Source organism: Pseudopipra pipra, chromosome 1 (assembly GCF_036250125.1).
Source record: "Pseudopipra pipra isolate bDixPip1 chromosome 1, bDixPip1.hap1, whole genome shotgun sequence".
In the NCBI taxonomy this organism is placed as follows: Eukaryota; Metazoa; Chordata; class Aves; order Passeriformes; family Pipridae; genus Pseudopipra; species Pseudopipra pipra.
Genome location: NC_087549.1, coordinates 3,919,525 through 3,946,870, shown reverse-complemented (window position 1 = coordinate 3,946,870; position 27,346 = coordinate 3,919,525). Strand labels below are relative to the sequence as shown.

Genomic DNA, 27,346 nt, shown 5'->3' with positions numbered 1-27,346 from the left:
GAACCTGTGGCACAGATAATAATGAAAAAAAACCCCAAAACCTTTTTACCTTGTGTACTTTGAGCTGGCAGACACCACTCCCCCCTTCCTCTGGCTTCAATCAATGCAAAAATACACAGAAAGCTTTGACTAACAGAAACGAGGATTACTTACCAATTTGTAACAACACAGGTGTTACCAAAGCTGTCTCCATGGCATAACAAAACTCCCTGCCAAACATTACTGCACCATGCATCACCCACAGGCGTATTGGTATCCGGTCTATGGATCCTTCACTAATGGTCTCCTCCCTACTTTCATTCTCCTTGTTCTCTGGTTTCTGAAGCTGTGCCACAGGTAGATCTTGAACTTGCATAGATTCCGAGTCAGCATTCTGAGGAGCCATTTTCATTACCATAAAAATATATATATATTTGTTATATCTATATAAATAATACTACCATAACTCCACGAACAAGTTAGGGTGTCTTCTCTTTTCTGCTTCTGTTCCTCAGGCAAGTAATGCTTATATTCCTCTTGTACAAACAGGTATCTTGCAACTTCTTGTATAGATACGAGACATCAAGAACGAAAAGCTATTTGGTAGGAATTTCAACATATGGCTTGCTGGTTTACTGTGAGTTAGAGTTAAAAATCCATAATTGCCATTCAGTTAATACCAGTTTCATAATTATTATTGAAGAAGTGCTGAAGTTGTTATTCGTGCTACAGAGAGGTGGAAAGGCGACACAAAGAGGTGCTCCACTGTTAATCCCCATCGAGTGGCTGATTAATCTGCAACAAAAAGCAAGCATTTAAAAATTTCAATAGCATTTTTCAGGATATTGTGCCCCCCCCCCCTTAACCATATACCCTATTTCCTGCTTTCCATTGTCCTTGCCTAGCACAGGGTCTTTTATCCCACGTTCCCTCCTACCTCTGCACTTTCCATTGAAATGCAGTTACGCCTCGTATTTAAATGATGCTTTACTGTACTCAAGTTCCTCTGGTTTGTGGTCCCACACAAAGCCACAGGAGAATATCAGGGTATTTGTCTGAGATCCTCAGAACACCGAGCATAAGACAAGTTCTGGGAAATTTAAAGCAGCTTCCATTTCAGAAACAGCATAGGATATTCCAGCACTATGCCAGGAAGATGATTCATCAATTGCCATGGTCACACAGACATCTCCATTTAGGCTTTTGGAAGTTGCCAATTATTTTGCAGTAACCATCACACCATCTTATACTGAAGATATTTCTCAAGCAAGCATGAGCAAAACAAGCCATGATGAATATAACTAAGGAGCGATATTTAAATATTTCAACTTCTAATGAAGAGATATACAGCATATGAATTCATCTTTCTGCACACAAGACCAGAGCATCTTACTCCCACAGCCTGTGAGGCTGCTGAAATTCATGAAAGCAGAATGGTACAGTATCTCCCACCATACATTAAAATTATTCAGATATATTCCAACCAGGTAAGACAAGCTTCTCCTGTATTTTCCATTCCTTTGTGCCATAGACAAAACCTTGGCAGATTTATATACTGTGGCACATCAATCAAAATGAATTCAAGCACTTATGAGAAAGAGACAAAGCATCTTATGAGAAGTCAGATTACATGATGTTTGTACTAGAAGGAAGCATATTTACATCTATGCACACTGTGTGACTGAACTATCCCAGGACAAAACCCCTCAGGGAAATGGTTCCACGAGATGTGGGCTCTGGGAGCAGAGCTGGCCTGAGAAATCCCCACACTGCAATTCCCAGTCCCTTAAGCTGTGGCAACAAAAACTCTTTGTGGGCTTGAGCACAGACCAGATCATTAAGTGGTGAGCCTAAAAATGAGCCTTAGGACACAGCTGACATGCTTGGTGTTTAAAGCACATCACAACACCAGCTCTGTTCCAGTGTGACCTGAGATACTGTTCTACTAGAAGTCCATCACAGGAACATCATCTTGAGCACTCTCTCCTGCTGACACCTCCTTGAGCTGTTTATTGCATGTATTTTGTTCTTCCTTTCAAAATCAGCTTTTTTGGTGTGGGTTTTTTCATCTTTCAGGCTCCCCAGGATTACCGGAATTCTTATATTTGATCACCTCATCAACAAACTAACATTAAAATTTTCATTCGAGCTCGATAAACCTTTAAATCACATGAGAAAGTTAAAGTAACTTACTAAGCAAGTTCTATAAACCAAGTTTTGAGTTCGAGGTTTTAATCTATAAGCATTTAAATAACTCAACAAAAAGGACTCAAGAAAGCATTTCTCCACCCACTCAGAATTAACAGAAGATGCAAGTAGTTTATCATAAATACAAAGTACTCTAGTATTAAAAAGCACATCCACTTCACATAACACAAGTTCTGAGTGAGAAAAGCCTACAAAATACATGTTCTGAAGTAGGAGCAATTATTTTAATTATAGACTAGTGACAAAATGTTTAATTGCTGGCAGACCCAGGTAAAATGACATTCAGTAGAATTTGAAAGTACACGTTAGCTCTTACTATTCCGAAATCACTCAGAACGTGTGTGTTGTATTACAGACTAAGGGTCATGGATTACACTCCTGTACGAGATGGCTTTAAGGTCTCCACTGTTCTCTCATGTCTAATTTCCCCTCCTGTCACTGCCTATGAAGGATTTAATTCCCTTTCCATTAACACCTCATTCCATATGCAGTGACAGGGTAGCAGGACAAGGCACAGAGGATTCATCACACCAGAATATTCTGTGATGCACTGGGGCAGCCTGCACACACAGGAGGGATGACACCAGGCTGGGAGCATTTGCCCCTGGAAAGGATAAAGAGGCAGGACAAATAGGATATCTGAGATTCAGCCCATTTGAGCCAGGCTCTTAAGGGATGACTGAAAAAGTTATTTCTGAAGTGGAAGATGATGGGAAGTGATCAGATAATTTAGGAGCCAGGAATAATGGCTGGTGGATGGAGGTAACTTTGAAGCTGTAATTGACACAGATAAGAACAGCACACTTTAAACATGCCAGAAAAAGCGGTTACAGTGTTCAAGTGCAGCAGCAAGAAGCACAATGGACAGGTTTTATCTAAAAGAACAGAGAATTACTGTTCCATTATGTCAATTTTGTGGTAAGCACAGCGCTAGACTTCCTGCAGCACTTTCATCTGACTCCAAGTGCACGTCTAATACAAGAGCCAGAGAATAACAAGAGCCTCTCAGAAAGGTCTTCAGTTCTTTCCTAAGCCCTGCTCTGTTGTGTTCATATTCATTTTAGACTGATCCAGATTCTGCCACTGCTTTTTCCAAGTTCATTTTGAATTTGGCAAGTTTGAAGAGTGGCATTCTTTCTTACCCAGGACAAATTCATTTACCTGATGGAAGTAAACATTACAGAGGCTTTTATGCAGCAAAGAACTTCAAAATAAATGGCATCTGAAGAGGAGCTGGATTAAAACACCAGAGAGCGTTTCTCCTATATCTGCATCCAGCACAAATTGTTTTTCATGGCTGGTTTTGAAGGGCATTTTCATGATTAACAACAAATAAGGCAGTAGAATGAAGAATTTCAGCCATGGAAGAGGTTCATGTTGGGCATTGTACAGAGGTTGGTGTGAAGAGAAGTTTAGATACAGATACTGATCTTGCCAAGTGTTTATGGAAGGAGGGGCCTGATCACACTGGCTCTTCTTCAACTTAATGCACGTGTTTTACTTTGACCTTTGGCCACATTGAGGCAATGACAAAATCTGTAAAGCAATAGTTAATATTTCAACAAAGCAAGCAAGTAATATATCCTGAAAACTAATCTATAACCATAATTTTATAAAGCTGTTCAAATTGCTTCCAATCTTATCTGTTACACTTTTACTCTCTATCTTCCACTGAGGCCTAAGTCATGACTAAGTGGAGCACAAAACATGTTACAGGCTCGACAAGGCTGTATCACAATAACCCTGTGCCTCAAACAGGTTGTGTTTGCAGAAAGAAATGTGTGAACCATCAAAGAACCAGAGGAAAATTACTGCCTTTCTTTAGGGTTTTCCGAAGAGGAAGTGTTATATAGGTCATATTTGTGGCCCACAAAATTCAGTGGTTTTCTTTTCCCTAGTGAACACTAAGAAAGATGCAAAAAGCCCACGTCAGACAATTATACAACAAGATGCCTCAGGCAAATGACTTCTATCACACTTCTGTGTCTAAGTTCAGGACTTGAGGGTTGACAAGCAGTGCTGCTGCATTTGTGATACCATGACCTGGAGGTCAGCAGACTGGCAGCACACCCATCTATACCAAAATAAAGGGGGTTAACAGTGATCCTGCCCAAATCTTTAAGACTGAACTATTTTTAATGCATGTTTCCAGATCTCTCTTGCTAACAAGGAATAGGAATGTACTGTTTGAAAAGAAACCAGATTCCCTGAACCAGTGCCAAAGCATGTGACTGTGAGCTGGGGAGTACACAGCAAGTCTCAGGTAAAATCGCACACGTATTTTCTTGAGCAGTAATAAAGCTTGTCAAGTAGATAAAGTTAAATGGGTCCAACTGAAGACAACGAGACAATTTCAAATCTTTTAGAGGGTTTTCTTCCTCTGAAGCCAGTAGGCAATCCTTAAGGCATTTATTGGTGTAAGAAATAATCTCAACAGGGTAGGTGTGCACCAGCTATAAAACCCCAAGGCACTGTAGGGAAAATAAGCTGAGCCCAAGAAACACTGGAATGAGCAAACCACAAAGGATTGAGATAATTCTGTTCAAACACTGTTGACTATCTAAGGGAAAAAGGAGAGGGTTGAGCTGAAGCAAACTACCCATTCTTTCATCCTGGTCTTTAAAGTTTATTGCATTAGCTTCTAATAATTTATTTAGTCATCCCTTGTCTTCAAGATCTGCCTCTTACATTATCATGACATTTTACATGGGAGAATACATTCTGACCAAGGTTGTCTCAAATCACAAAGAACTGCATTCAGTTTTGTTCACAGAGATTATTATCTAGTGATGTAGGAAATAATCTAACTCCAAGATTCTACTGTTTAAATGAATTCCACCTTCTTGATGCTGAAAGGAAGGGTGAAGAAACAACTTGAGCCATCATTGCATACAATGTCTCTTCATTGTTTACCACTAACTTCATATGGGAAAAGAGCTAAGAACCAATTCTTACAGAATTTAAGTAGCTTTAATGGTTCTGGTCACAGTTGTCATTGTCACATTAGGACCTGTCAGTGATCCATTTTGCTCAACACATCAAAAAGCCCATAAACAACAAAAAACCCAAGTAAGTGCTTCTAACTCAAGAAATATTTAAATGTTTGTTTGATAAAAAAGTGTAAGAATCCAGATTTCTGTTCCTCACAGAGCCTTACACCTCACCCTCCTCCAATTCTTCACTGAGTGCATCCCAAGACATTCATTTTAATAACCACACTATTTCACCTGTGAATCATGTCAGTCCAGCAAGCCTCAAAGTGCCCAGTCATTTGCCAGATACTTTTCTGCCAAGCTGGTTTATGCTCAGCTTTTCAAGTAATATGGCCATATCTTGAAAAGTTATCTAGGCTGATTTAAGTTTAGCTTTAATACTAGCATTGGAAAGAAAGGCATTCTGGGTTTATCTGGCTTTTCCTCAGGCTAAATAAATGTTTGGCTGAACACTTCTACCCCCACGTTGCAGACAAACATCACTTATTATTCCTTCCACAACTCAACTCAAAGTGGACACTGGGTTCTGCTTCAGCATCTGACTGGCTTGCGAAACGATGCATCGTTTGGGCTTGTGCCTTTTCCAGAGTAAAATGGCACCTGGCCAAGGATAATTGCTAATGTTTTGAGTTCAAATGCTCTGTGCTCCACCACACCAACAGACAAAGAGAATGCTGCTGTGAAAAAGCAGCTCTTAAAGGCAAGGCTGACCTTCACCCCTCTGCAAGTGTGGCTACAACACCACCTCACAAAAACTCGTCAATTCTCAAAATACATTAAAAATTACTCTGTAAGCAGCCAATGCAACTGATTTTGTACAGAAATATCACATAGAATACATTAGTCGCTTATTATACTGCTGACACTCTGGGTTTCTCCATCACTTTGAGATGGTATAAACAAGTACTTCCTCTAAGAGCAGCAGCTCTTCCTTTTCTCTGCCCCTGGTTCCTTACTCCCGCCATTTCCTCCGCACAACACAAGTGGCTCAGCCGTGAACTACACACTGTAACTGAGTTGGGCCGAAAACTAAACTGACAGAAACGCATCCAAGAAGCCAAAAGAAATCCTTTATAAAGCCAGGTTGGTTTTACCTGATTGCAGGGCCACACAGATCCAGCCCATCACAACAGGGAGGAACAGGGGCAGCTAAAAGTGCTCCTTTGGGCAGCAATACCCAAAGCCAGTGTGAAACTGCAGCTCGCAAAGTTGTTGATGCATCTCTGTGGCTACAAGGTCAAAAACTAATCTGCCCAGCTCAAGACCTGTTCAGAAAGCAGAAGGATCCCGGGGCATGCTGGGAGAGCTCTCCATGTACTCTGCCTCCTTGTACTCACCAGATGCAAGGCAGAGCACCACTTACTCGGCCAAGAGGCAGCTATTTTCTGCCCGGTTGTTTTGTGGCTCTGTTGCTAATTATTAGCAGCTGTTTATAGTAACAGAACTGGCCACAAGGGAAGTTTTTCTGGCCCATGTCAGTACTCAAGTGTTCAGTCACTGCAGTAGGAAGAAGAGTGTCTAGAAAACATGCCTGGAGTTTTTGGCCCAGCTGGACAAATGTGCTCAACAGACTTAGTTGAAGTTCAGCGGAAGGGCTGAATGCTGCTGTGATCTGATTGAGTTGTTCCCTCATAAAGGTGTAGACTCAAACTCTGTGACTTTGTAGAAGCACCATCACACAGGTGAGTCATGAGGCCTTTGGTTCAAAAGGGCAGCAATCACAGGTAGGTAGTTGTTTAAATTCCCATTAAGGCTTCTGACATAGTCAAATGCAAACATAGAAAGGTTTTTAGCTACTGCTTTCTAAAAACACAGCTGTATTAACCCCATCAAAGGGAGAAGACCACACTTGTTCAGGAATAATTTTTAAAAATCAGTTATACCATATGTTACTTGACAGTCCCATATGTGAGCAATGTTACTCCAGATCCTGAAAGTCAACGTCTCATTTTAAACCAGTCTTACATTAAACTGGCCTGGCCTGTTGTGAATCACTAAAAGCCTGCCAAAGCAAAAGGGTTAAGGCTAACTGGGTGCAATAAAGAACCACATTTGACATGTCCTAACATCTAATTCAACATTCAGGTAACCAAAGGCATTGAAACACAACAGCATAAGCCAGCTTGTTGTACAAGGACACCACGCCTCAACAACCCTACGACTGACACCGACTGCAGGCTTAGATGAGATTTTTAGCAAGTTCATATTGAAACCTGAGATTTAAAAAGAAAAAAAGCAACAAAGAAAAAAGCCACTGGAAGCAGCACAGTGCTTTTGCAACATGACCTACTTTCGAGGCTACAACACAATTTAGGCCACCGAAGCAAGGTCTGGGCGGGGGTAAGTCATTCTGCAGCACGTTGTGAATTAAAATGATATGGAGCAATCCACCTCACACGGAGAAACTGCATTTTTTCCACTTCTTCCAACACAAACTTTTGCCTGCCCTCAGGACTTTTCACATACCGTAAGACAGTTGTTGTCTTTTACAACCCCTGCCCTTCTGTTTAAGCCAGGGCACAATGTTTGAAATACATATTCATCAAAGAGAAGCAGATGATGTTGGCAGATTTCCTACTATTAAGGCTGAACATCTGATATTCTCAACTCCCTCAGCAAATAAATATCTAAACCACAATCCAAAATCCAAAAAGCAAGGGTGTGAACCTCTTCATTTCAAAAGGGTTAATGAAGACTTGTTGCACCCTTTCCTTGGTATGGATGCAAACCTGACATATACAGGCTTACAAACTCCAGCCCTGCCAATGTTCAATCTTCCAGAGGGTTTCCTGCCTACTTGTTTAAATAAAACATGGCCTTGACTAGAAACCCCTTGGCTTTCCTGGGACCCTCCTTCCACCCCCTCCCAGCTTATTCAGAAAGTGACCAAGAGTAAGATTTTGGCTCCTGCTGGAAGCAAAGCAGTCACAGATGGCAATGTGGGAATTACAAACTCCCTCGATGGGCTTTTTCCTGCCCAGACACATGAGGAGGAATGGAAAGCTCAAGAGGTAAGGTGGGGAGATGGAGGTGCTCGTGACATCTTTGTAAGACAACACTATTTAATCATTCTTTGTGTTTTGGAGGCCAATGTAATTTCTCCATTCATTACTGGGAAAAAGAGGTAGGAAATCACAGGTCTTTATGAAATTACTGAAACAATTCTGGGAAGCCATCTTTTTAAGAGGGATCCAGAATTTAATGTGAGACAGACTTTATTCAGTGAATTGGATATTATACTGCTCCCCAAAGGCACAGTGTGTTACTAATATTGGATCAGATTACATTGTTAAATCACTGCTGCTGCTGTTTTTAGTAGGAAATACTTCATTTTGTTAAACTGGAGAGGTGACATTATCTGATTAAACGTACTTTTTGTTTTACTGATGGTTAAAAACTTCATAGATGCTCATGTTACCCTCATGTTTATTAATACAGCTACATTAAACAAGTAAACAGCTAAGGGGGTATGGGCATAAACAGCAATAGAGAAGCCTTCAGAGCTTGTGGCAAACGTAACAGCTGGGACCAGTGATGCTGGAGAAAAAACAGGCACAAAGAAGCAGTTTCACAGCACAGCAAAGACAGGCATATCTCATTTGTGACAGCTGGATCTCCAGTTAGCAGGTTCTACCCTCAAAATCTGGTAAAGGGCAAGATAGCAAGCACTAACAGCCAAGAACTTGCAAAACCAAAAAATAACAACTGAGTCATCACAAAAGCACAAAGAACTAAAAAACTCATGCGACAAAGATTATTCAGCCCAGTGTGCAAATATGCTGTTAAGGGCTGACATTGCTGCAAATAATGACTTTCACTAAGAAAACCCATTGATTTGGTCAGATAGGCAAAAACTTTAGTCTGGCTCAAACTAAATATGGCCCAGCTTGCAATGCCCTACAAGAGGATCCTTAAGGTTTTAAACCATGTTGAACAAGAGCATTATCTCCCATCAGAATTAGAAGGATTCATTCCCTCTGTCTCTATGAGGTAGAACAGAGGAAAAGAATCATAGAATCAGTTGGGTTGGAAGGGACCTCTGAGATCATCAAGTCTAACCCTTGATCCACTACCACTGTGGTTACCAGACCATGGCACTAAGTGCCACATCCAGTCTCATCTTAAACACCTCCAGGGACAGTGAATCCACCACCTCCCTGGGCAGCCCATTCCAATGCCTGATTAGCCCCTCTGTAAAGAATTTCTTCCTAATATCTAACCTAAACCTCCCCTGGCAGAGCTAAAGACCGTGCCCTCTTGTCTTGCTGATAGTTGCCTGGGAAAAGAGACCAACCCCCACCTGGCTACAACCTCCTGTCAGGGAGTTGTAGAGAGTGATGAGGTCTCCCCTGAGCCTCCTCTTCTCCAGGCTGAACAACCCCAGCTCCCTCAGCCTCTCCTCATAGCACTTGTGCCCCAGTCCCTTCCCCAGCCTTGTTGCTCTTCTCTGGACCTGCTCCAGCCCCTCCATGTCCTTCCTGAGCTGAGGGGCCCAGAACTGGACACAGCACTCGAGGTGTGGCCTCACCAGCGCTGAGTCCAGGGCAAGAATCACTTCCCTGGACCTGTTGGCCACACTGTTCCTGATCCAGGCCAGGATCCATTGGCCTTCTTGGCCACCTGGGCACACTCTGGCTCCTGTTCAGCCTCCTGTCTATCCAAACTCCTAGGTCCCTTCCTGCCTGGCTGCTCTCCAGCCAGTCTGTCCCCAGTCCGTGGGGCTGCAGGGGGTTGTTGTGGCCAAAAGTGCAGGACCTGGCACTTGGCCTTGTTGAACCTCATCCCGCTGGAATCAGCCCAACTCTCCAGCCTGTCCAGGTCCCTCTGCAGAGGCCTCCTGCCTTCCAGCTGATTGACACTCCCCCCCAACTTAGTGTCGTCTGCAAATTTCCTAATGGCTAGAAAACTAAGGCTATCAATCAGAGAACATCTTAATACATTACCAAGTGGATTAACTGCAACAGTCCCACTTTCCTGCAGGAGGAAGGGCAATGTCCAACCCAGTGGGGCTGGTGCTGCAAGAATAATCCTATCAGGACATTGTTGGCAGTAGCATTTTTTTCAGCAAGTTCCTTTAGCAGGGCTGTCCCCTCCTGACTGCAGTGTGGGAAATGAAGTACACCAGAGCGACCTTTGCAAGTTACTCTCCAGAATGAGCAATACTGTCTATAATAGGTTGAGAGTAGTGTTTTGCATGAATATTCATCCATAAAAGTAGTCAAGCTGATTACTTCATCTGTACCTGCAAAGTTAGACATTCCTTGCAGATGTTACTGTACCTACGATGAAAAGCACATTATTTTCACATACTGGCATTTAAACTAATAATATTCTCTGCTCTAAAAATTCACAGGCTGGTTTCTTCATGCTGCAAATGCTTAAGAAACCCAAATACTGCCAGAATATGTATTAGACAATTACAGAAGCTATTCAGTAGATCAAGACAAAAAAAGAGCACAGCATAGATCTTCATAAGCTGACTTCCTCTAGCATATCATTAACGTCTGTAAAGTCTAATTCATTGGAATTATCTCCAATTACCAGTCCCTAAACGCATTACCATCATTCAATCTCAGAAAACTCCATTAAAGGAAGGTTTTGAAAACATCCCTAGAATTTTGTTCACCCTCCAACAAAGATGGAGAAGACAGGTTTTGACCGGATTTTACTAAGTCTGAGGAAATAATTACTCCCTCAGAGAAAAACCAAAACAAGGCAGAAGAGGGTTTCTCACATTTCAGATTCTCCGAAGGGCTTGTAAACAACTATATATAACCGGTTATATCATCTTGCACTAAGTGTTCTCATTTTGCCTCCTTTGAGCGGACTCGCAGATCAAACGGGTCCCTCATCACTGTGATGGCTCGGTAAAAAGCCACCGTTTACAGCCTAACCTGCAGTTTGAGCCCACACAGGCTCATCCTGATTGCTGGAAATTGTCCTTGTCAGCACAAATGAGAGAGGTCCCTTCCCTTCCCCACCCAAGCCTCGCCGAGCTTCCCTCCATCTGGGCCAAGGAAAATATTCTGACATCCCCTGGTGAAGTATTAAATGGAGCTGACTGCTGTAGTACTGAAAGAAATGAATAAAAGGTGTTTGGAGATAAAAATTTATTTCTTACTTACTTCCTCCCTGGCATCAAAGGAATCTCGCCTCCTCCTAAAACCACGTTGCTAAGGGTGTGGTGAAATAGCTGCTTCTCACCCCCTGCCCCACACCTGCAGTGCATGAGGTGGTGCTAATAGAGAAAACTGCAGTTTTAGGGTGCAGCACCTTCGGCAAACACCTCCAGTGCCTCCCTTTAGAAGTACAAATAGTTACAAACACGCGTTGAGAAAGCACACTCCATAAAAAGCATTGCTTAGAGCACTTGAGCAGATCCCTGCTCCAGTTTTTTAGGCTGTCCCAAATACCAGCGTGACAGACGTGTTTATGTATACTGCCATGAAGCAGAGCTATTTGATTTAGGTCCTCAATTATTTAAATAAACATTTGAACTGACCTAGCAGTGATGCACAGCCCGTATATTTTAAGTAAGGTGTAAGATAAACAAAATTAAGAATCCCCTCTTAAACCCAATAACAAACAAACCTTAAGAAAATCAGAGAAATACTGTTTGGTCACTAATATGGTTAAATCAGTCCTTAGAAGGGTTGCATCACCACACTGATTTCAGCCCATATCCAGAGCATTTAGGCACAATACAGTAAGAACTTCGACAAACAGTACTTCAAGTAAAGTAGGTTACACCTTATAGGGGACAAAAATACAGGTAATGAACAGACAACACTTGGGCTAATTTACAAACCATCCATTTTTGGCAGTTTTATTGCAGATAATGTGCTTTAGCCTTAGCTGGTTTATCAGCAGCCCTGTAGAAAGCTGGTGGCCACATTTAAGAGCAGCTTGATCAGGGCATATTTTGATTTTGGATTATGAACGAATGGTATTTTAGCAATGTGTTTTGCCAAGCTGTAACCCTGTTAGAACTGGCAGGATGAGTTATTTACTGACACGTACACTAAAATAATAAGAGGGTACAAGTGCTTGGCAGTTGGACTTGATACATGAAGACCAGCTAGCAGGAAAATATTTAGAGGACACAGATCTCTTCCATTTGTGACTCCGTAGAACTACGAAACACTTGGCAAAGGCTTGTCACAATTTGGCATTTTTACCTAATTTGGGAATGACTGTCAGCTGTTCTTCTCTTATAGGATGCACAAGCTCCAGCATCCATGCCACTTTAACAGCAGACATCTGGACCTCTATGGGATGAGACCTGCAGCAGATCTGCACCAAAGAAGTGTTTATATCCTGCTGTTCTGTCAGTGCAATCACTACAGTTCTTGCAGCTGAGTCACCTTCAGCAGGTGAAAACGAAAGTAAACACATCTCATCTACGTTTGGTCCTGTCCCTTTCAGACAATTCAATCATGCTCTGTCAGTCCATCAACTCTTCCTGTACAATATACAGCTGCCATCCTCCAAGGAAAACTCTACATATCACCCAAGGAATCCTTTAGGGACAAAGCTGCATTGTGAGATGGGGGCAGATCTCATCCATGCAACTCTTAAGTATCATCACATCATCTAAAGCATAGAACTTGCACTCCTTTAAATCCCCACAGGGACAATTTTCCAGGGGCAGAGTGGTTAAGAGGAATCGATGGTTTCATCAGCTGCACTATAACTATGTTACAAGCCAGCTGGGGCTACCACAAGCAGGCTGCAAAGGCAGTGAAGATGTTAATGTACATTTACCTACCTTGAATATTGGTTGCCCTTATAAACCATTAACCTCTCTCCAAAAAAAACCCAAGAAAAAACAAACCCAGAAACCAAACAAGAAATAAATGCTGTTTGAAAAGCATCCAGTCTCTCAAAAGCGTTTTCTGTTCAAAGTTACTATCAGATAATGCAGCTTTGAACTACCTAAGACATCCTCAGTGAATTAATCTTACACATACTAAAGCAGCTTTTCCTGAATATCCATAAGAACAAAATATTGTTGCAATACTTTCTACAGAACTAGGCAGGCTTCTTTTAGGAAGGAGAGAGTTTCTTTGCATAAAAATGATATTTAAAATCAACAAGTCCTAGCCAATGTAATTTACCTGTAAGATTCAAAGCAGGGCTGCTGGCATAAAGAACAGGGCAGTGAAAGGTTCAGCCTATACAAACATGATTGATTGTCTAGAAAACAAAGCTAATCTAGTGGTTGTTTCTTTATGCAAGGCTAATTGCATACCAGCTAGAGTGCCTTTCCAGATCATTCTCAGAGGCAGAATGAATTTGTGGTCAGATAGTATCACCGGCATTTCTCTGAGCAGGCAGAGTTGCTTTAATATTTGCAGGCAGTGCATGAAAAGAGCAAAACGAGGGAAATGCCAGAATTCCAGAGCACAGAATAGCACAATACTGAAATGTAGCAGTTGAGCTGGCAGGTTATCCTACTAGACATCTAATATCCTCAGAAAGGCATGGGATCCTCTCTAAGAAGTACACTCAGAGAACAAGCAATCTTTGTTGCTCATTCTAATACCCTGGATAGATCCTGAAATCTCAAGCCGAGTGGGAAATCCAGAGAAAGAAGCAACAACCTGAACACCTGACAAGATAAGTTTGGTTTTGTGCCTCTATTGTTTAAGGAGACACCAAGATACACATTGAGTCGTGTAAGCCATCTTCCGAGGAAGGAATATAAAAGGGACTCCACAGACTACGTGAGTAGGTGCAAATTACAGCTACCAGTTAAATCTAGGATCTGAGAACTGGTCAAGTGAATACAGATGAAGATTTTGAGTATCACCTCTTTAAAAGGCACATCAACTACAGTTTGGTAAGTGAAATTTGGTGGGGGTTGATTTGAAGGATAAACAGGAACAGAATTGTCTTGCTCAGAGAAGTCTTGAGATTAGCCTAACAAGCACCTGACATTAAAAGACCTCCCATCTGAGGGCTGTAGAGCTGTTCCAGAACGTAAGAGGAACAGCTGACCAGATTGAGAGCTGATCCATGAATGCTGCCTTCAATGCACTGAAGATACCTGCTTATGAATTTCAACAGTTTGATAGGAGCATTCTCTACACTTGAGTAATAACATCTAGCAACAGTGTGGGCTTCATGAAGAAAGTTAAATAGCTCTCATTCATCTTCTGTCATGCACACACCTTTATTAAACTGCTTAAAGTTTGTGGTTGCATCACTGACTTTTCCTCATCCTGCTCCACTCACATTCAGTTTGGATTCATCTCTGCTGCTCTGCTCATGCAGTAGAAGAAATACCAGTACAAGATTTTTAGTCTCTACTCTTTTCTCTGGTTTAATCATCTTTGTGGTCCAGCAGCAGCTGTTGAGAACAGGCACACAAGGTAGGGCATTCACCTCTGTAAGCTCTCAGTGCTTTCTCTTCTCTGATCTTAAAAGTATAATGGACACAGTCTTCTCACTGTTTCTCCGGAAAACTGAGCCTGACCTTACAATATTCCAGATGCTACACTTCCAGCTCCCTGACCTGTCACTCCTAACCAACTTACAACTTACTATTGCAAGCTTCTATTTGCAATAATATATTAAATTGTTCCATTTTCAAAACTGATTTGATGTTCATCTTCCAGGAGATGACCACTGCCCACAGCAGCATCCCAAGCAAGGAGCATCACTAATGGCAGAGCTCAGACCAGGTATGATGTGAACACACAAACACCTGGCTGAGGCCGTTCGGTGTTTTTGACTAGGTGAATTTCAAAGAGGTGTTTTCTTTCTGTGCTGCAGAGGAAATCACAGGCTTGAACCTGTGGGAGAAAACAGCAGGACAGTTGTAATTTCTACAACAAAGGCATGAGTAAAAGTTGCAAAATTAAAGTAGTCAGGTTGAATGAATACTGCACATAACATTACCTAATCTCAACTTCTCCAAGAGTTTTAGGTCTTCAGACTATTTCTTTAAAGAACTGCTCTACTTTTAACTGAATGTATTCTCTTATCAGTTTATTCTGGTACAAGATATTGGCTTGGCTTCCAACCCAGTTCCCATGAAGATAGTTAACACTTGCAGATTCCTTTGTCTAACATTTGAACCAGCTAAATCCATTTATCACACATGGAGTTGATAAGGGATAGAACATTCACCCCTGAATTATTTTGCTGCTTTGGGCTGGTTCCCTCAATGTCTGCAAGGTGTTTATAGGCAACAGTTTGTGGAAATGAGCAGACTTATCATTCAACTTCACCACATTCTTGGCCAAGTCCTTGAAAATCAGACAAAAAGTTGTTACCTTGACATAATGGTGTGCATATTAGTCCTAAGTATTTGAGCTGCTACACCTGCTTAAAGTATAGGGGTGTTAAGAGCAGGAAAACCAAAAATATCAAGGCTTTGAGCAGTTGGCAGTAATCCTGGTCACGCTGTGGTGACATTAATTTTCCCTAGAATTTCTAAAAGCCTTTGTAAGCACTTTGGCATATTGGATAGCTTGTTATAGACCTCTAGTTCCAATTAAAGATTTTAGAATTGATTCTGGACAACTAGAATTGCCTGATTTGGTCACTCAAGAAGTCTTCCAGGAAAAACCCTACTCTGAAACACTTGCAGGTTTTAATAAATTAGCAGTCATGTAGGATTTCACAGGTTTTACTAAAAAGCTGTAGTATGTGCCATGTATGTCTATTTTCAGGCTCTGTCAACCTTAGATGAAACCAGTGTGGGTAGGATGCTCAGGTGAACTTAGAGGACATTACAACAGCAGCTTCCACAACTTTTGCTGTGAAGAGCAGCTGACTCCAAAACAGTATTTCCAAGTAGGGTTTCAGGAGCTTTCTGGTGTTGGTCCAGAAGTATTATCAGCTCATGCACTGAGAGCAGGTGTAGTGAACAGAGATCTGTGAGGATTGCAAAGGATAGTGTGAAATAACAAAAACCAGCAAACGTTTATGGAAACACTGCTCCTGAAAGCAGGTCAACTAGAGAAGGGATTACACATTTTTCAGAAGACCTGTGGATTACAGCAGAGAAACAGAACCCAAGTCAGTAACCTGTTGAAAGGAGATATTCTCACTTTTATCCTGATGTTCTCTTAGAGAGAGGAGCACCTCACATGACTAATAATTCCTCATCAAATCACAACTTTCAAGCCAAACACTTCAGTGAGCAGAGCATGCTGTACAACCAGAAAAAACTGAGAGAGGAAATAATCAAAAGGACAGGAGCCAGAAGACATGACTACAAAGTCTGAAAGGCATGAGATTATTCTACTTATCTAAACAAAAGCTTGACAGAGGGTTTTAAGTGTGAAAGCTGTTGAAAGGACAACATGAAGTGATCTCTTCTTCATCAGAAAGGTAATGATTGGCCCAAGCTGTAACTAGAATTAAAGCATATTTTCTACACCAGTAACAGAATTGTTATCCATCATGAGGAAGACAACAAGCAGGTTCACTCCTTCATTGCCACACTCATGGATCAACATCCCATGGCTCTACCAGCTGAGGTTGCTCCCTGCCATTCTTACATCTTCACTTGTGAGCACACACACAGTTTCCCACCTACCAGGACACACAAAGGCACAGACATTTGCAAGTGCTGCATGTGTAGGTGTGAGCCTTCAGCAGTAACACAGGAAGCTGAAAAAGAAAACTCAATTTCTTGTAGCTTGTGAACAAGAAAGTACATCTACTATTTGACTAAAAAAAGATCTTAAAGTCGATGCAAGTCACTGGTCAGTACATAGAGGAATTTGACATTTTACACTTTAATTGCTTGTCAGAGTGAGGAAGCCCTTAGGGTGATAAATTTCATGGTTATTGAAGCTTATTTTAATGAAAAGCATGGCTTGCCCTTCTGGGCTGTATTTTATTTTGGCATCTTTACTGAGAACATTGTGCTTAGTCATTTTACTTTTTCAATTACAGGACCAGCTTATGCAATAAACTAATGTGTTTACCATTTGAACAATCACCTGCCAGATTTTTGGGAGGAATAAGATTTGATTAAAGCAATCAGCAGTTAAGCATAAGAAATCCTTAAATGTTTTAGGTTAAGAGCCTAAATAGACTTGAAATATTTTAATGTTGCTTTGTATAGCAGTCAAAATTTAATAGATAAAACAGGGGCACCACATCCCTCTTATGTCATTTAAGTGAAATGCATTTATCATCCTGTAAGAGCTTTAAGTTTTTATTCTTCCAGCAACAAATTTCAAAGTTCAATGTATTACTTCTACATAAATATTTCTGCAAAACACATTCTCTAGAGAAGTACAGATGATCATGTAGTAAACCAGTCATAATTCGAAAGGTCACTTCTATTTTGTTTTAAACCTTTCCTTTTAAGCAAAAAGATACTTAAATTTAAGCTTCAGTTCCACATTAAAACAGCTGTGATGTGACATCACTATGCTTATCTTGCATCCTGGTTTGAAATCAAACTGTGGAGTGAGTTTAAGTTAATTTGGATAGACAGTTAGGGGATAACAAATTCCTAGTTTAGCAGGAAAAACTAAATCACAGAATATTCTGAGTTGGAAGGGACCAACAAGAATCATTGAGTCCAAATTGTAAGTGAATGGCCCCTATGGGGATCAAACCCACAACCTAGGCATTTTTTGGACTGTGCTCTGACCAAATCCTGCAGGAAAAGAGTTCATGTGGTGCCTGTAAAATTCTTCCTACTTACACACACTGCAGTTCACACTGACTAGAGATAACTCAAACAAGTCTTGGCCAGGAAAGCTTTTCCATCTTCCTCTGAGGACTTGGTGTGCCCTTGCTCACCACTCACATGTGAAGTCTGGAGAAACAGGATGAATATAAAATGTGCAACTATATCCTGTGTTTTGCCTGATGGAAGAGTACTTGCCCTGTACCAATAAGCATCATCCAGGCTTAAACCTTCACTGGCATGGAGACCAAAACCCTGCAAATAAAGCGTTACCAGCCTTCAAAAGGTCACATGGAATTAGCATAGACAGGTCTCCCAGGTACAAAATGTAAATTCCTTCTGAAAAATAATGCAATCAAAACAGACTCCAGTTTACTTTAGGACACACATGGGGGAAGTCAGCCATCTGGATAGGATCTTGAGTGGCCTGATCCCAGATTTCTCTGCTGAACAGAAAATAAACTGCACACATGTATGTGCCTTCTCACATGCTTTTTATTAAACACTTCCTACCAGGAGGAGCAGGCCTGACTACCATTTGCTGAGATGACACTGATTTCAGAAGCATTGGTAGCTCTGCACTGGAGCCACACTTCGAATCCCACGAGACTGCGAACAGTGACACTCGTCTGTCACTTCGGATACATCCTGCCCACATAGTCGTGTGTGACACTGCACCTCAGTGATCAAAAGAGCTACTCAGACCTTCAGGCTTTGCCTGCACAATCTACAGTTTAATTCTGTGTCTAAACTCCTACTTAGCAGTCTGGGGAGTGGAGATGTAACATTATATTACAGGCTCAGATATAAGCAATGTGAGATGTATTCATCACCCACGTAAGCCTGCTGGATTTTCATTCCTTCCTGCAAGGCTGGAAGGGTCACAGCATTACTACAAACCCAGGCCCTTTCAGATGCAAAAAGTCAGATTTGTGTAGCTGTAGTCTTAGCTGCTCACATCAAACAACTTAGAGCTCCAGTTTGCCGTGTGAGGCTAACAAATAAGGAAGGAAAGTTCTGGGCTCTTGCTTTATCAGATAGGACGGAGCAGAGAATTTTCCAGCCTTGGCTTCCTGCTTTGCTCTCAGTCTAGTCCAACATTTTAAAAATTTCTCTGGTGAAAGCAAGAGTTGGCCAGTGTTCTTGTTATTCTCATTCTTTGAAAAGATATGACTATTACCCAGACAATGAGAAAGGAAGTTATTTAATCCCTACATCAACAGCCAGCAAGAAAATGAAGCATTATAATGGCACTGGTGTAACTGCACCAGGTAAGAATTAAAAATTATGCTGGACAGTCATTGATGCAAAAGGAAGGAACCCATTTTTATTTAATATTTGCCACAGGCAGGCTTCCAACTCATTTTCCAAGTTACAGGTATATGCAATATTAATGAACTGAATGCTGCTACTGGAGACAAACAAAGTGTTGCTTTCATTTGCACAGTACTTCCACCCTGACCACACCAATTTAAATGCAAGACTGACAGTAAATTGCATGGCAATTTTATAAATACAGAGCTGAAGTATTTAAACATAATGACATTAGACTCTGCCCTTATTAGATAATATACTTTTAGTATTGAAGTTTGGGAAGCCATTACCAACACCTCTAGATGAGACTTTTTTTCACATACAAGGCAAACTGAGAATGCCTGAAGCACAGAATTGCAGCAGCTTTCTTATCCTGTTTCCTAAGGTGAGATTTCCAAATCATTTGGACAGCAGCAATTTCTGCATGTGAAGTTGAAATCTTATTCCCTACTTACTTAAAAAAATTGTCATCTTTGAGCTATGGTGTGTGTGTCTGTATATATATATATACATATGTATATATATATATATCCAGTCAATACCTTAATTACTATGTGGGGACTTAAAGCTTTCTCCAGTAGGAATGTTTGACCACTTCCCATCAAGTGGCTGTAACCAGGAAAGCCCCTGAACTTCAGAAATCAGCAAAGACCTTCAGGGACACATCAATCACTAAATTCCAAACAGGCAGAAGGAGGTTGTGATCCACAATCAAGGCAACTTGTCAGGTTCATTGAAGGATCCTGCAAGTGATAATCAGCAATACACAGGCTCCTCACAGAGCCACGCAGACAGGAGTCTGTTCACCAAAAGCTCCTGAAAGAGGCTGAAGTGCAGGAAACAGTGTAGTCATTATTGTAGCAATGATAAATTCACACATTAATTACAACCAGTTATTCAGTAACCAGCATTAACATGGCACTGGAACTGACCTCTTGGAAAGTGTTAATTTAGAAGCATAGTTAATGAGGAAGAGAAAGCTACTAAGTGCAGTTCAGGGAAATACTGTGTAGGTTGGGCTGCTGGAATGACCTGGAAGTTTGTAGGCTGATGAAAGTACATGTTTAGTAGTTTGCAGTTATTGAGCATTGGAAGTTTTTTGTGTAAGCCTATCTTTCCATGAAGTGACTTGTACATAGGTGGGATGATGCAAGGAAATCTGTTCAAGGAGTACAGAGTCAAGTTTATACTGAACACCCCTAAGACTCATTAGGTTTTACGTAGACAAAGTGATATTACTGAGATCTAGCCATGAACAGGCTAAGAATATGCTGAGACAAAGCAGTGAGGCTTTATCTTAAGCCATCACATCAAAGACTATTACTTGCCCACGAGTATATCCTACTGTTCCTAACTAGTAAGAGATAACTAACCATATAATACCAAGGTCACTAGATGAATGGCCACCTGGGGAAGATGTTAGGACAAAATTCACTGTATGGGAACTCAAACCCTTTTATATATAGCTTAACTGGGGGCCACTACACAGTTGAAAGGCCGTGGTAGTGTCTGGGTCATATGCATACAAAGAAGACTAGAACTTACTAGTACTATAGGGTCAAAAGGCTTATTTTCAAAAGGCACCCTGAACTGTCACACAAACTATTGCAGAGCAACCATCTGGAAGAGGACATACCTTATCTGATTCAGTTCCATTTCTCCTGTTGACTGAGAGATCTACTCCTGTGCAGCTTGCACATGAAAAGTTTTGAACAGACAAAACGGGAAGATGACAAATTGGGAATGTGATTTGAAAGCAAAGCAGCAAAACAAGCTCCTAAGGCCAGAAATAAATGTGGGAACATGAAGGGGACAGATAAGGAACTGCCCATTCACTCTTTTTAAGCCCACTGAAGAAAATGCTTTGATTTTTAGGCAGGTGGAAGTGCTACAATGTTAAGAAACAATCAAGATACCTCCAGTGCTGAGAAATGCAAGCCTATTCCCTCCCTACACACCACAGTTAGAAGCAGCACAAGAGCCAAGAAAAAGAACAAGCCCATAGCACAAGCTGATTCCCCCAGATACATTTCAGGCTGCAAATGGGACATGTGCACTAGATGTGCTGGTGTTAAAGCAAGTTTGTGCATTTGTTTTGGGTTATTTTTTGAACTCTTGGGAGTTAGCTGGCCAGCCACACTACTCCAAGGAGCAATAGTTCAGACTGTCAAATCACTCCTCTGGGAGTACCCAGAGCCAGACTGCTCAGGCCAGTGTACTTGCTCAGATATTCCCCTCATAAAATGGGAGGAGTATTTTTTACCCAGCATATGTGCCTTCTCCCCACCCAACAAATCCCTGAAACTCTCATTACCTGGAAGCAAAGAACCAGCATCAAGACTATTTAATTGTTAATTCCTGTTCCTGCTATTTGTACTCCTGTATGATTGATAAGCAAGTTGTAGGTTAAACAGATTAAGTGTATTCTGGAAGATTGTTTTCTGAGCATAAGTGATGATAGGAAATTAAGTGGCACAGAAATCTGACTGCTCTGCGGTCATCGCTTGCTGGGTTAAGCCACTGTTTTCTGGATGTGGTCCAGAAAGACTGATCATATATTCAAGGACAGAATGCAGAAGATAAGTGTGACATGCAGTTGTGCTTTTGTAAAAGAGCACTTTGGGCTCGGCCCCCAGTTAGATCATTTATTTATCTGGCACCAGAGGGTGATAATGGCTTGTTTTCAAGTCTCCAAAATAAATGAACTATACTGCATGCAGAAGTAGTCCAGGCCAGCCAGCAGAGGATAGAAAATATGCAGGGTCAGCATAACACTGGTTTCAATTTCAGTTACAAAAACATTAGAGCTCTCATTTAAAACAAGATGAGGAAACTAGGTCCTCTCTCCACTCTGCTGAGAGCACCAGCCTTACTTTCCCCAGAACACTGATAAAATCCACCTCAGACTTCAGCAAAACAGTTTGGGGTAATGCTTTCCTGCTGCCATTTACACACCAAGGCTTTCTTAGAAGCATCTTCGGTCTATTCCTTAAGACTAAGCTTTATCTCCTGCCCTTTTATGCCTTGCTACACGAGCAGCAGCTATTGACTCACAATTGCAATCGTGCAAGGAAAGTATGTCTCAGTCCATTCCCAGAGCACCTCAGGCCACCAGATTAGTCAGTCTTCATATAACACTGCAAAGGAGGCTGAGTCAAGCCTAAAGTGTTGGGTCAGCCAGATCTCCTAAAGCTAAAGAGATCAATTTAATAGTCTGTATCCTTCATAGATAGGAGTCCTGGAAATCAAGTCTTCCCCAGATTTAACTGGGTTTAAAGTTTTATTAGTTGTCCAAACTGTGGAGACCAACTTCCCATCATCTATACATTGATATTCATGTTGGAGCAGACTACGTGCCACTGAGGGAAAACCAAGGTCAGGAGCAGATCCTAAGCCAAACCCCATCATTACCCAACAAAAGCCCTGTGTCCTGGTGCTTGCCAGAGTCACTTGCCAAGCACAAGTTTGATGAGGAAACCTGGCTGCTTGTCCCAAGTTGTTATAAAGCCGTATGCCAGTGGCAGTCTAAATGACTGCACAGCACTTGTTGGAAGTACCAGCAACAAGGGGCTTTAGTTAATAGCTCCCGTGTGCCAGTTCAGAGCACAAACCACTCCATGGCTCAGACACTGCAGAGCTCTGAACCCATCGCTGAGATGCCCAAAGTTCAGCTTTTAACTCTAGGCAAATTCAGTCTCAGGCAACTCTATCTGAGCTCTAGATTTAATAGTATGAACTCAGCTCTTTTTCATGCAGAGTGTCTTGATCCACGTGGAGGAGTGTTATGCTTCTGCACCACACTTCAGAGCAATCAGTTTATTCAGAATAGCAATAATTATCCAGTGCTTGGATTCAGGAGCCCCTAACAGTCCCAGATGTAGCACATGATATCTGTTACCAGTGGAAGTTTTGGGTGGTTACTCCAAGCAGGGCTGTGACCCAAACAAGATGTGTGGGTGACTGATAAGCTGCTGACTGTAAGAGTCACCCGACCAGCAGCAGCTTACCAAAAACATGCTAAGTCTTTAGTTCACAGCACTCCACAGCTGAGCAGGGTCTGCTTCCAGGCTTGGTTTCTGGGGTCTCCAGGATCTCCTGTCAGGAAGGTGACTCTCAGGCTGAAACATGAGCTATCTGTCAAGCTACACATGTGGTATCACTCATCCTGACAGCATTCTGCTTCAACTCTGACAACTGGACACACCAGAATCATTTGTCTTCTGCTTTTGCATGGAGACCTAAACACACAACTCCATTAGAAATTTATTGGACTCAGTACAGCAGTTACCAGGCAGGTGTAATGCTCTGCTTAGGAGAAGGATTTTTTCAACCACTCATACCAGTTTCGTGCTGTTATATTAAAGTAAGCTATGACAGCTACACTCTGTAATCCTCAAATCAACAGATTATTGAGTGGAAGTGTTCAGTAAGGCTGACACTGAATTGAAGGACCAGGAGCTCCAACAGAATCTGTATCAAATCAGTTAACCCATCTCTGAGGGAAACGACTGCACACAAGGCTGTTCCATTGCAGTTTTGATGAATCTTATGCCTATAGTTGGAATAGGTCACAGCCTGGGATCTTGCAAGTATTACAGATATAAAGGTCATGGGAAATGACCTTTGCAAAACTAAAATGCAGCACAAATAGTTCTTCATGTTACTTGTTACTCTGCAAGCTGCTAAAGCTTCCCCCCGTCATGACAGCCCCGTTGCTTCCACAGCGGGTCTCTTGGCAGATCAACTGGAAAGCTCCATTTCAACTCCAACAGCCTTGACACTATTAAAAGTAGCCCATCACACTGCAGTCAGTTTGAAGGGCAAGTGAAGCTTGTTTTCACTTCAAACATGACACCAGCACATGTGCACTGCTGCTCAACACACATGCTTGATCATTTGGTGTGAGTATTTTAGGGAGGCTTGTGCTGTTCAGAGGGACAGACCCCTGGCTAAGCTCAAAAGGACCTGCCAGCTGCAGCCTGTGATGGGCAATGTGAAGGATTGCACTGGTTTTGTCTAACGTTCAAGTAAAGGTGCCCACAGACTGCGAGTGAAACAGGCTTCCCACTCCAGGAATTGATGCTGGGAGTCATGAGGTATTCAAGTAAGGATGACAGCAGTACATCACAGGCAGATTTTACATACTAAGCTGGACAAGATCAAATGCTCCTGTGTAAAGGAACTGTTTATAGCTTAAATCAGTGTCTACTGGAAGTACTGAAGTGTTACATGCAGCTGTGTTCACAACTGCAGGCAGTACCTAGCAGCTAGCAGGTCATTCCAGCCATCATCTTTCCACCCAAGAATTTATAAGATGCCTCTCAAAGCCTCAACATCTTTTCTAAGCCACTCAGTTGGCAACACATTTTAATTTTAAGAAGATTTTTCAAACATTAGATGCAGTTTCACTGGTGACTTACTCTGCAGGTACCATCCAGCGTTAATATTCTCATTACTTTTATAAATGATCCATTTAAATTTATACAGGGATAGAGGCAGAGTCCACACATTCCCACCCCAGCACACAAGCAGAGCCCCATTAAATCACCAAGTCCTAACTTTGTAGCTGTCAGTGAATCCAGGACTGGAACGAGTGTAAAGGTAATTAACCTCGGAGGTCACAGCCCTGTAAGACGGGTCCAACTTCAGCCTGCTCTAAGCTCCTCAGAGCCTGCGTTTCCACATGGAGGAATAAAGGCAGTTACTTCAGAAAGCTCCTCAAACAGGCTCCAACATTTGCTTCAGTGTGAAAACTTAAGGTCACGTGCACTTGGACATACAAGCATGTGCATTGTTTCAGTCAGAGTTACACCACGCTTCACTGGATGCCATGAAAATACTCCACTTGTGCTGCCCCACTGAGAAGGCACATGAACAGAGTTGCACTCCATGAGTTTTGTTGTAACATGACACAGAAGGGGCAGCAAGTTCACCAGCTGTCAGTCAGTGTTCTTGCCACCTTCTCACCACTAAAGAAGGACACCTCCAGCAAAAGACAACCTCCCTTGTCAGCATAAGGCAGGACAATACAACTGTATTGAAGACTGACTGAATTTTTAAGGCACATTTTGATTTGGAGGGAGGGGATTGCCCTCGACTGCAGGCAGTCCCCACAGCATCCAAGCAAGATGAGCAGGTACTGCTCATTCCTTTCTCAGCAACAGACTTCCAAGGAGCAGCAGGGTCCTGCAGGGGTTAACCCACAGTTACACAGGAGGGTTTATCCATAGAACCATTACATTTTCCTTTTACTGAAGATGCCTCAGTCATACATAATTGAGCATGAGAATTGCTATCATTTACTTGCTTGGAGGGGCACAAGCCAACTTGTGTAAACCAGCCCCTGACATTACAAACAGCAAACTAAAATAGAAGTTGTTCCACTGATCCCATCCATTACATCATGGAAATTGTTATTTTGTCATGAAAACTCCCTTAAATATCCAATTTAATCTCATTAATAGAGGAATGAAGCTCTCGCTTCCAAGACAGCAGCTGCCTCTACCTTTGACAGACACAGGAACTCAGATATGTTTTTGGATGCCTCAGAGACTACTGGATGCAGTTTTAGGAGATTAAGGTAGTGTCATCTTTTCAAACTTACAGTAAAAAGCACTTCTGGAAGCATTTATAGCCAAAGCATTAAGTAAATACCTTAATCTCTTGTCTGAAACCTCTTATTTAGGAAGGAAAAAATCAGGTCTGTTGGACATTTCATCAATCCAGTACAGTCACTAAACAAACCAAGCGAGGAGGACCTTGTTTTCGCAATAGTGGTGGGAGGGAGGAAGGCACACACAAGCCATGTCAGTGCAATCACATCACCAACCACCTCTGCCAGGTATTTACAAAAAAAGTCTGACTTCTGAAGGGAAGCAGGAAAAATTCACCTGCTCAAGCCATATTTCATTAAATATTTTAGCAGCACTGTCTGATCAAGGCAGTGGAACATGACACAGCTCACACTGGAGCAGTTCTTACAGAGCAGAAAGGATACATCCTGTAACAGTGCAGTTCCTTCCCATGGATCCTCATCATGCTGCAGTTATTTGTCTGTGCTCTGCACCTAGTGCTGCCTGTCCCTGCAGATCCACTTCTTGCAACATCTTCTCCTTTCCTGAAGGAGAGAAAATCATCTCCCCTGTCCAACATTCAACGTCCTGCAATATATTTCCCATCCTCTCCCATTTGTAATTCCCTGCATTAGCCAAGCTCCAGCAACGTTGATTCACTCACAGCACCCAGTGCCAAGTCAGAGCCTTGGCTAAAACTCTTCCTCCCCTCCTTTTTCCCCTCTATACATAAAGAATACTGGAGGCAAATGACTCCAACAGAAAACTGCCCCACAGGGAGAGGATTTCTCAAAGCCAAGCAGTTTCTGCACCTGCTAAAAGTGCTAAATTAAGGCATCTTAGAGCTGCAAATCACTGATAACATCATCTTAAGGAAAAGTGCTGCTGTCATGAGAGATTTAAGAGTTAAGTGCTAATTTATTCCCCCAGTACCCTCCCACCATCCTATCAGGCAAGGGAGACTGTTTTATGATAAAGCATTGAGATCAGGTTACAGATTAAGTGTGGAATTATTCAAATGGCAAGCCAGTGATGCTTAATAGTCTGAAAAACTACACTACTTTCCATCTTTGGTCCCTTTGTCAGGTCCTCCTTCAGCACAGTCTCCACCCAACACAATCCCAAAGGGGCAACAAGCCACCTCTCTCATCCTCACTCTGTAGGACTCACTATCACAGACACCCCAAAGAAGTCTCTCCAACCTCACCTTACTCATCCCACCATTCACTCCTTACCCCTTCCCAATCTCTGCAGCCCAGCATCTCCTTTGGCCCAATCCCTCACCACAGCACATAACATTTCCAGTTTCCACCTCTGTAGCCCCATATCTTCTTCACCCCCAAGATCCTCATCCCCTTTCCATCTTTATGGCCTCACATACCCCACATCCCAAAGCTCCTCACTGCTTTCTCACCTCTCCAGCCCCTTAACTCCTTCATCCAAAAAAGCTTCTCAGCCCCTCACCCCAAACTCTTCCTCACCTTCAGCCCTCCACCTCCCTCCTCCCAAATCCTTCCTCACCTTCACCCCAAACTCTTCCTCACCTTCACTAGCCCTTCATCATCCTCACCCCAAACCCATCATCTCCCTCACCCCAAACCGTTCCTCACATTCAGCCC

At 42.1% G+C, this 27,346-nt stretch overlaps 1 protein-coding gene across 4 annotated transcripts in view; it reads right to left on the bottom strand.

Annotated features, from left to right (window-relative positions):
• The window catches only part of SLC45A4 (solute carrier family 45 member 4), an 87,374-nt gene that overhangs the window by 36,748 nt on the left and 23,280 nt on the right, over positions 1-27,346 (bottom strand). For 3 of the 4 annotated variants that reach the window (XM_064643666.1, XM_064643579.1, XM_064643551.1), the window contains exon 2: positions 154-774. In XM_064643666.1, coding sequence (XP_064499736.1) covers positions 154-397 — 244 coding nt within the window. In that variant the 5' untranslated portion in view covers positions 398-774. Of the gene's footprint in view, positions 1-153; positions 775-26,136; positions 26,273-27,346 lie in introns of all 4 variants that reach the window. The other variant, XM_064643636.1, reaches the window with a different exon arrangement.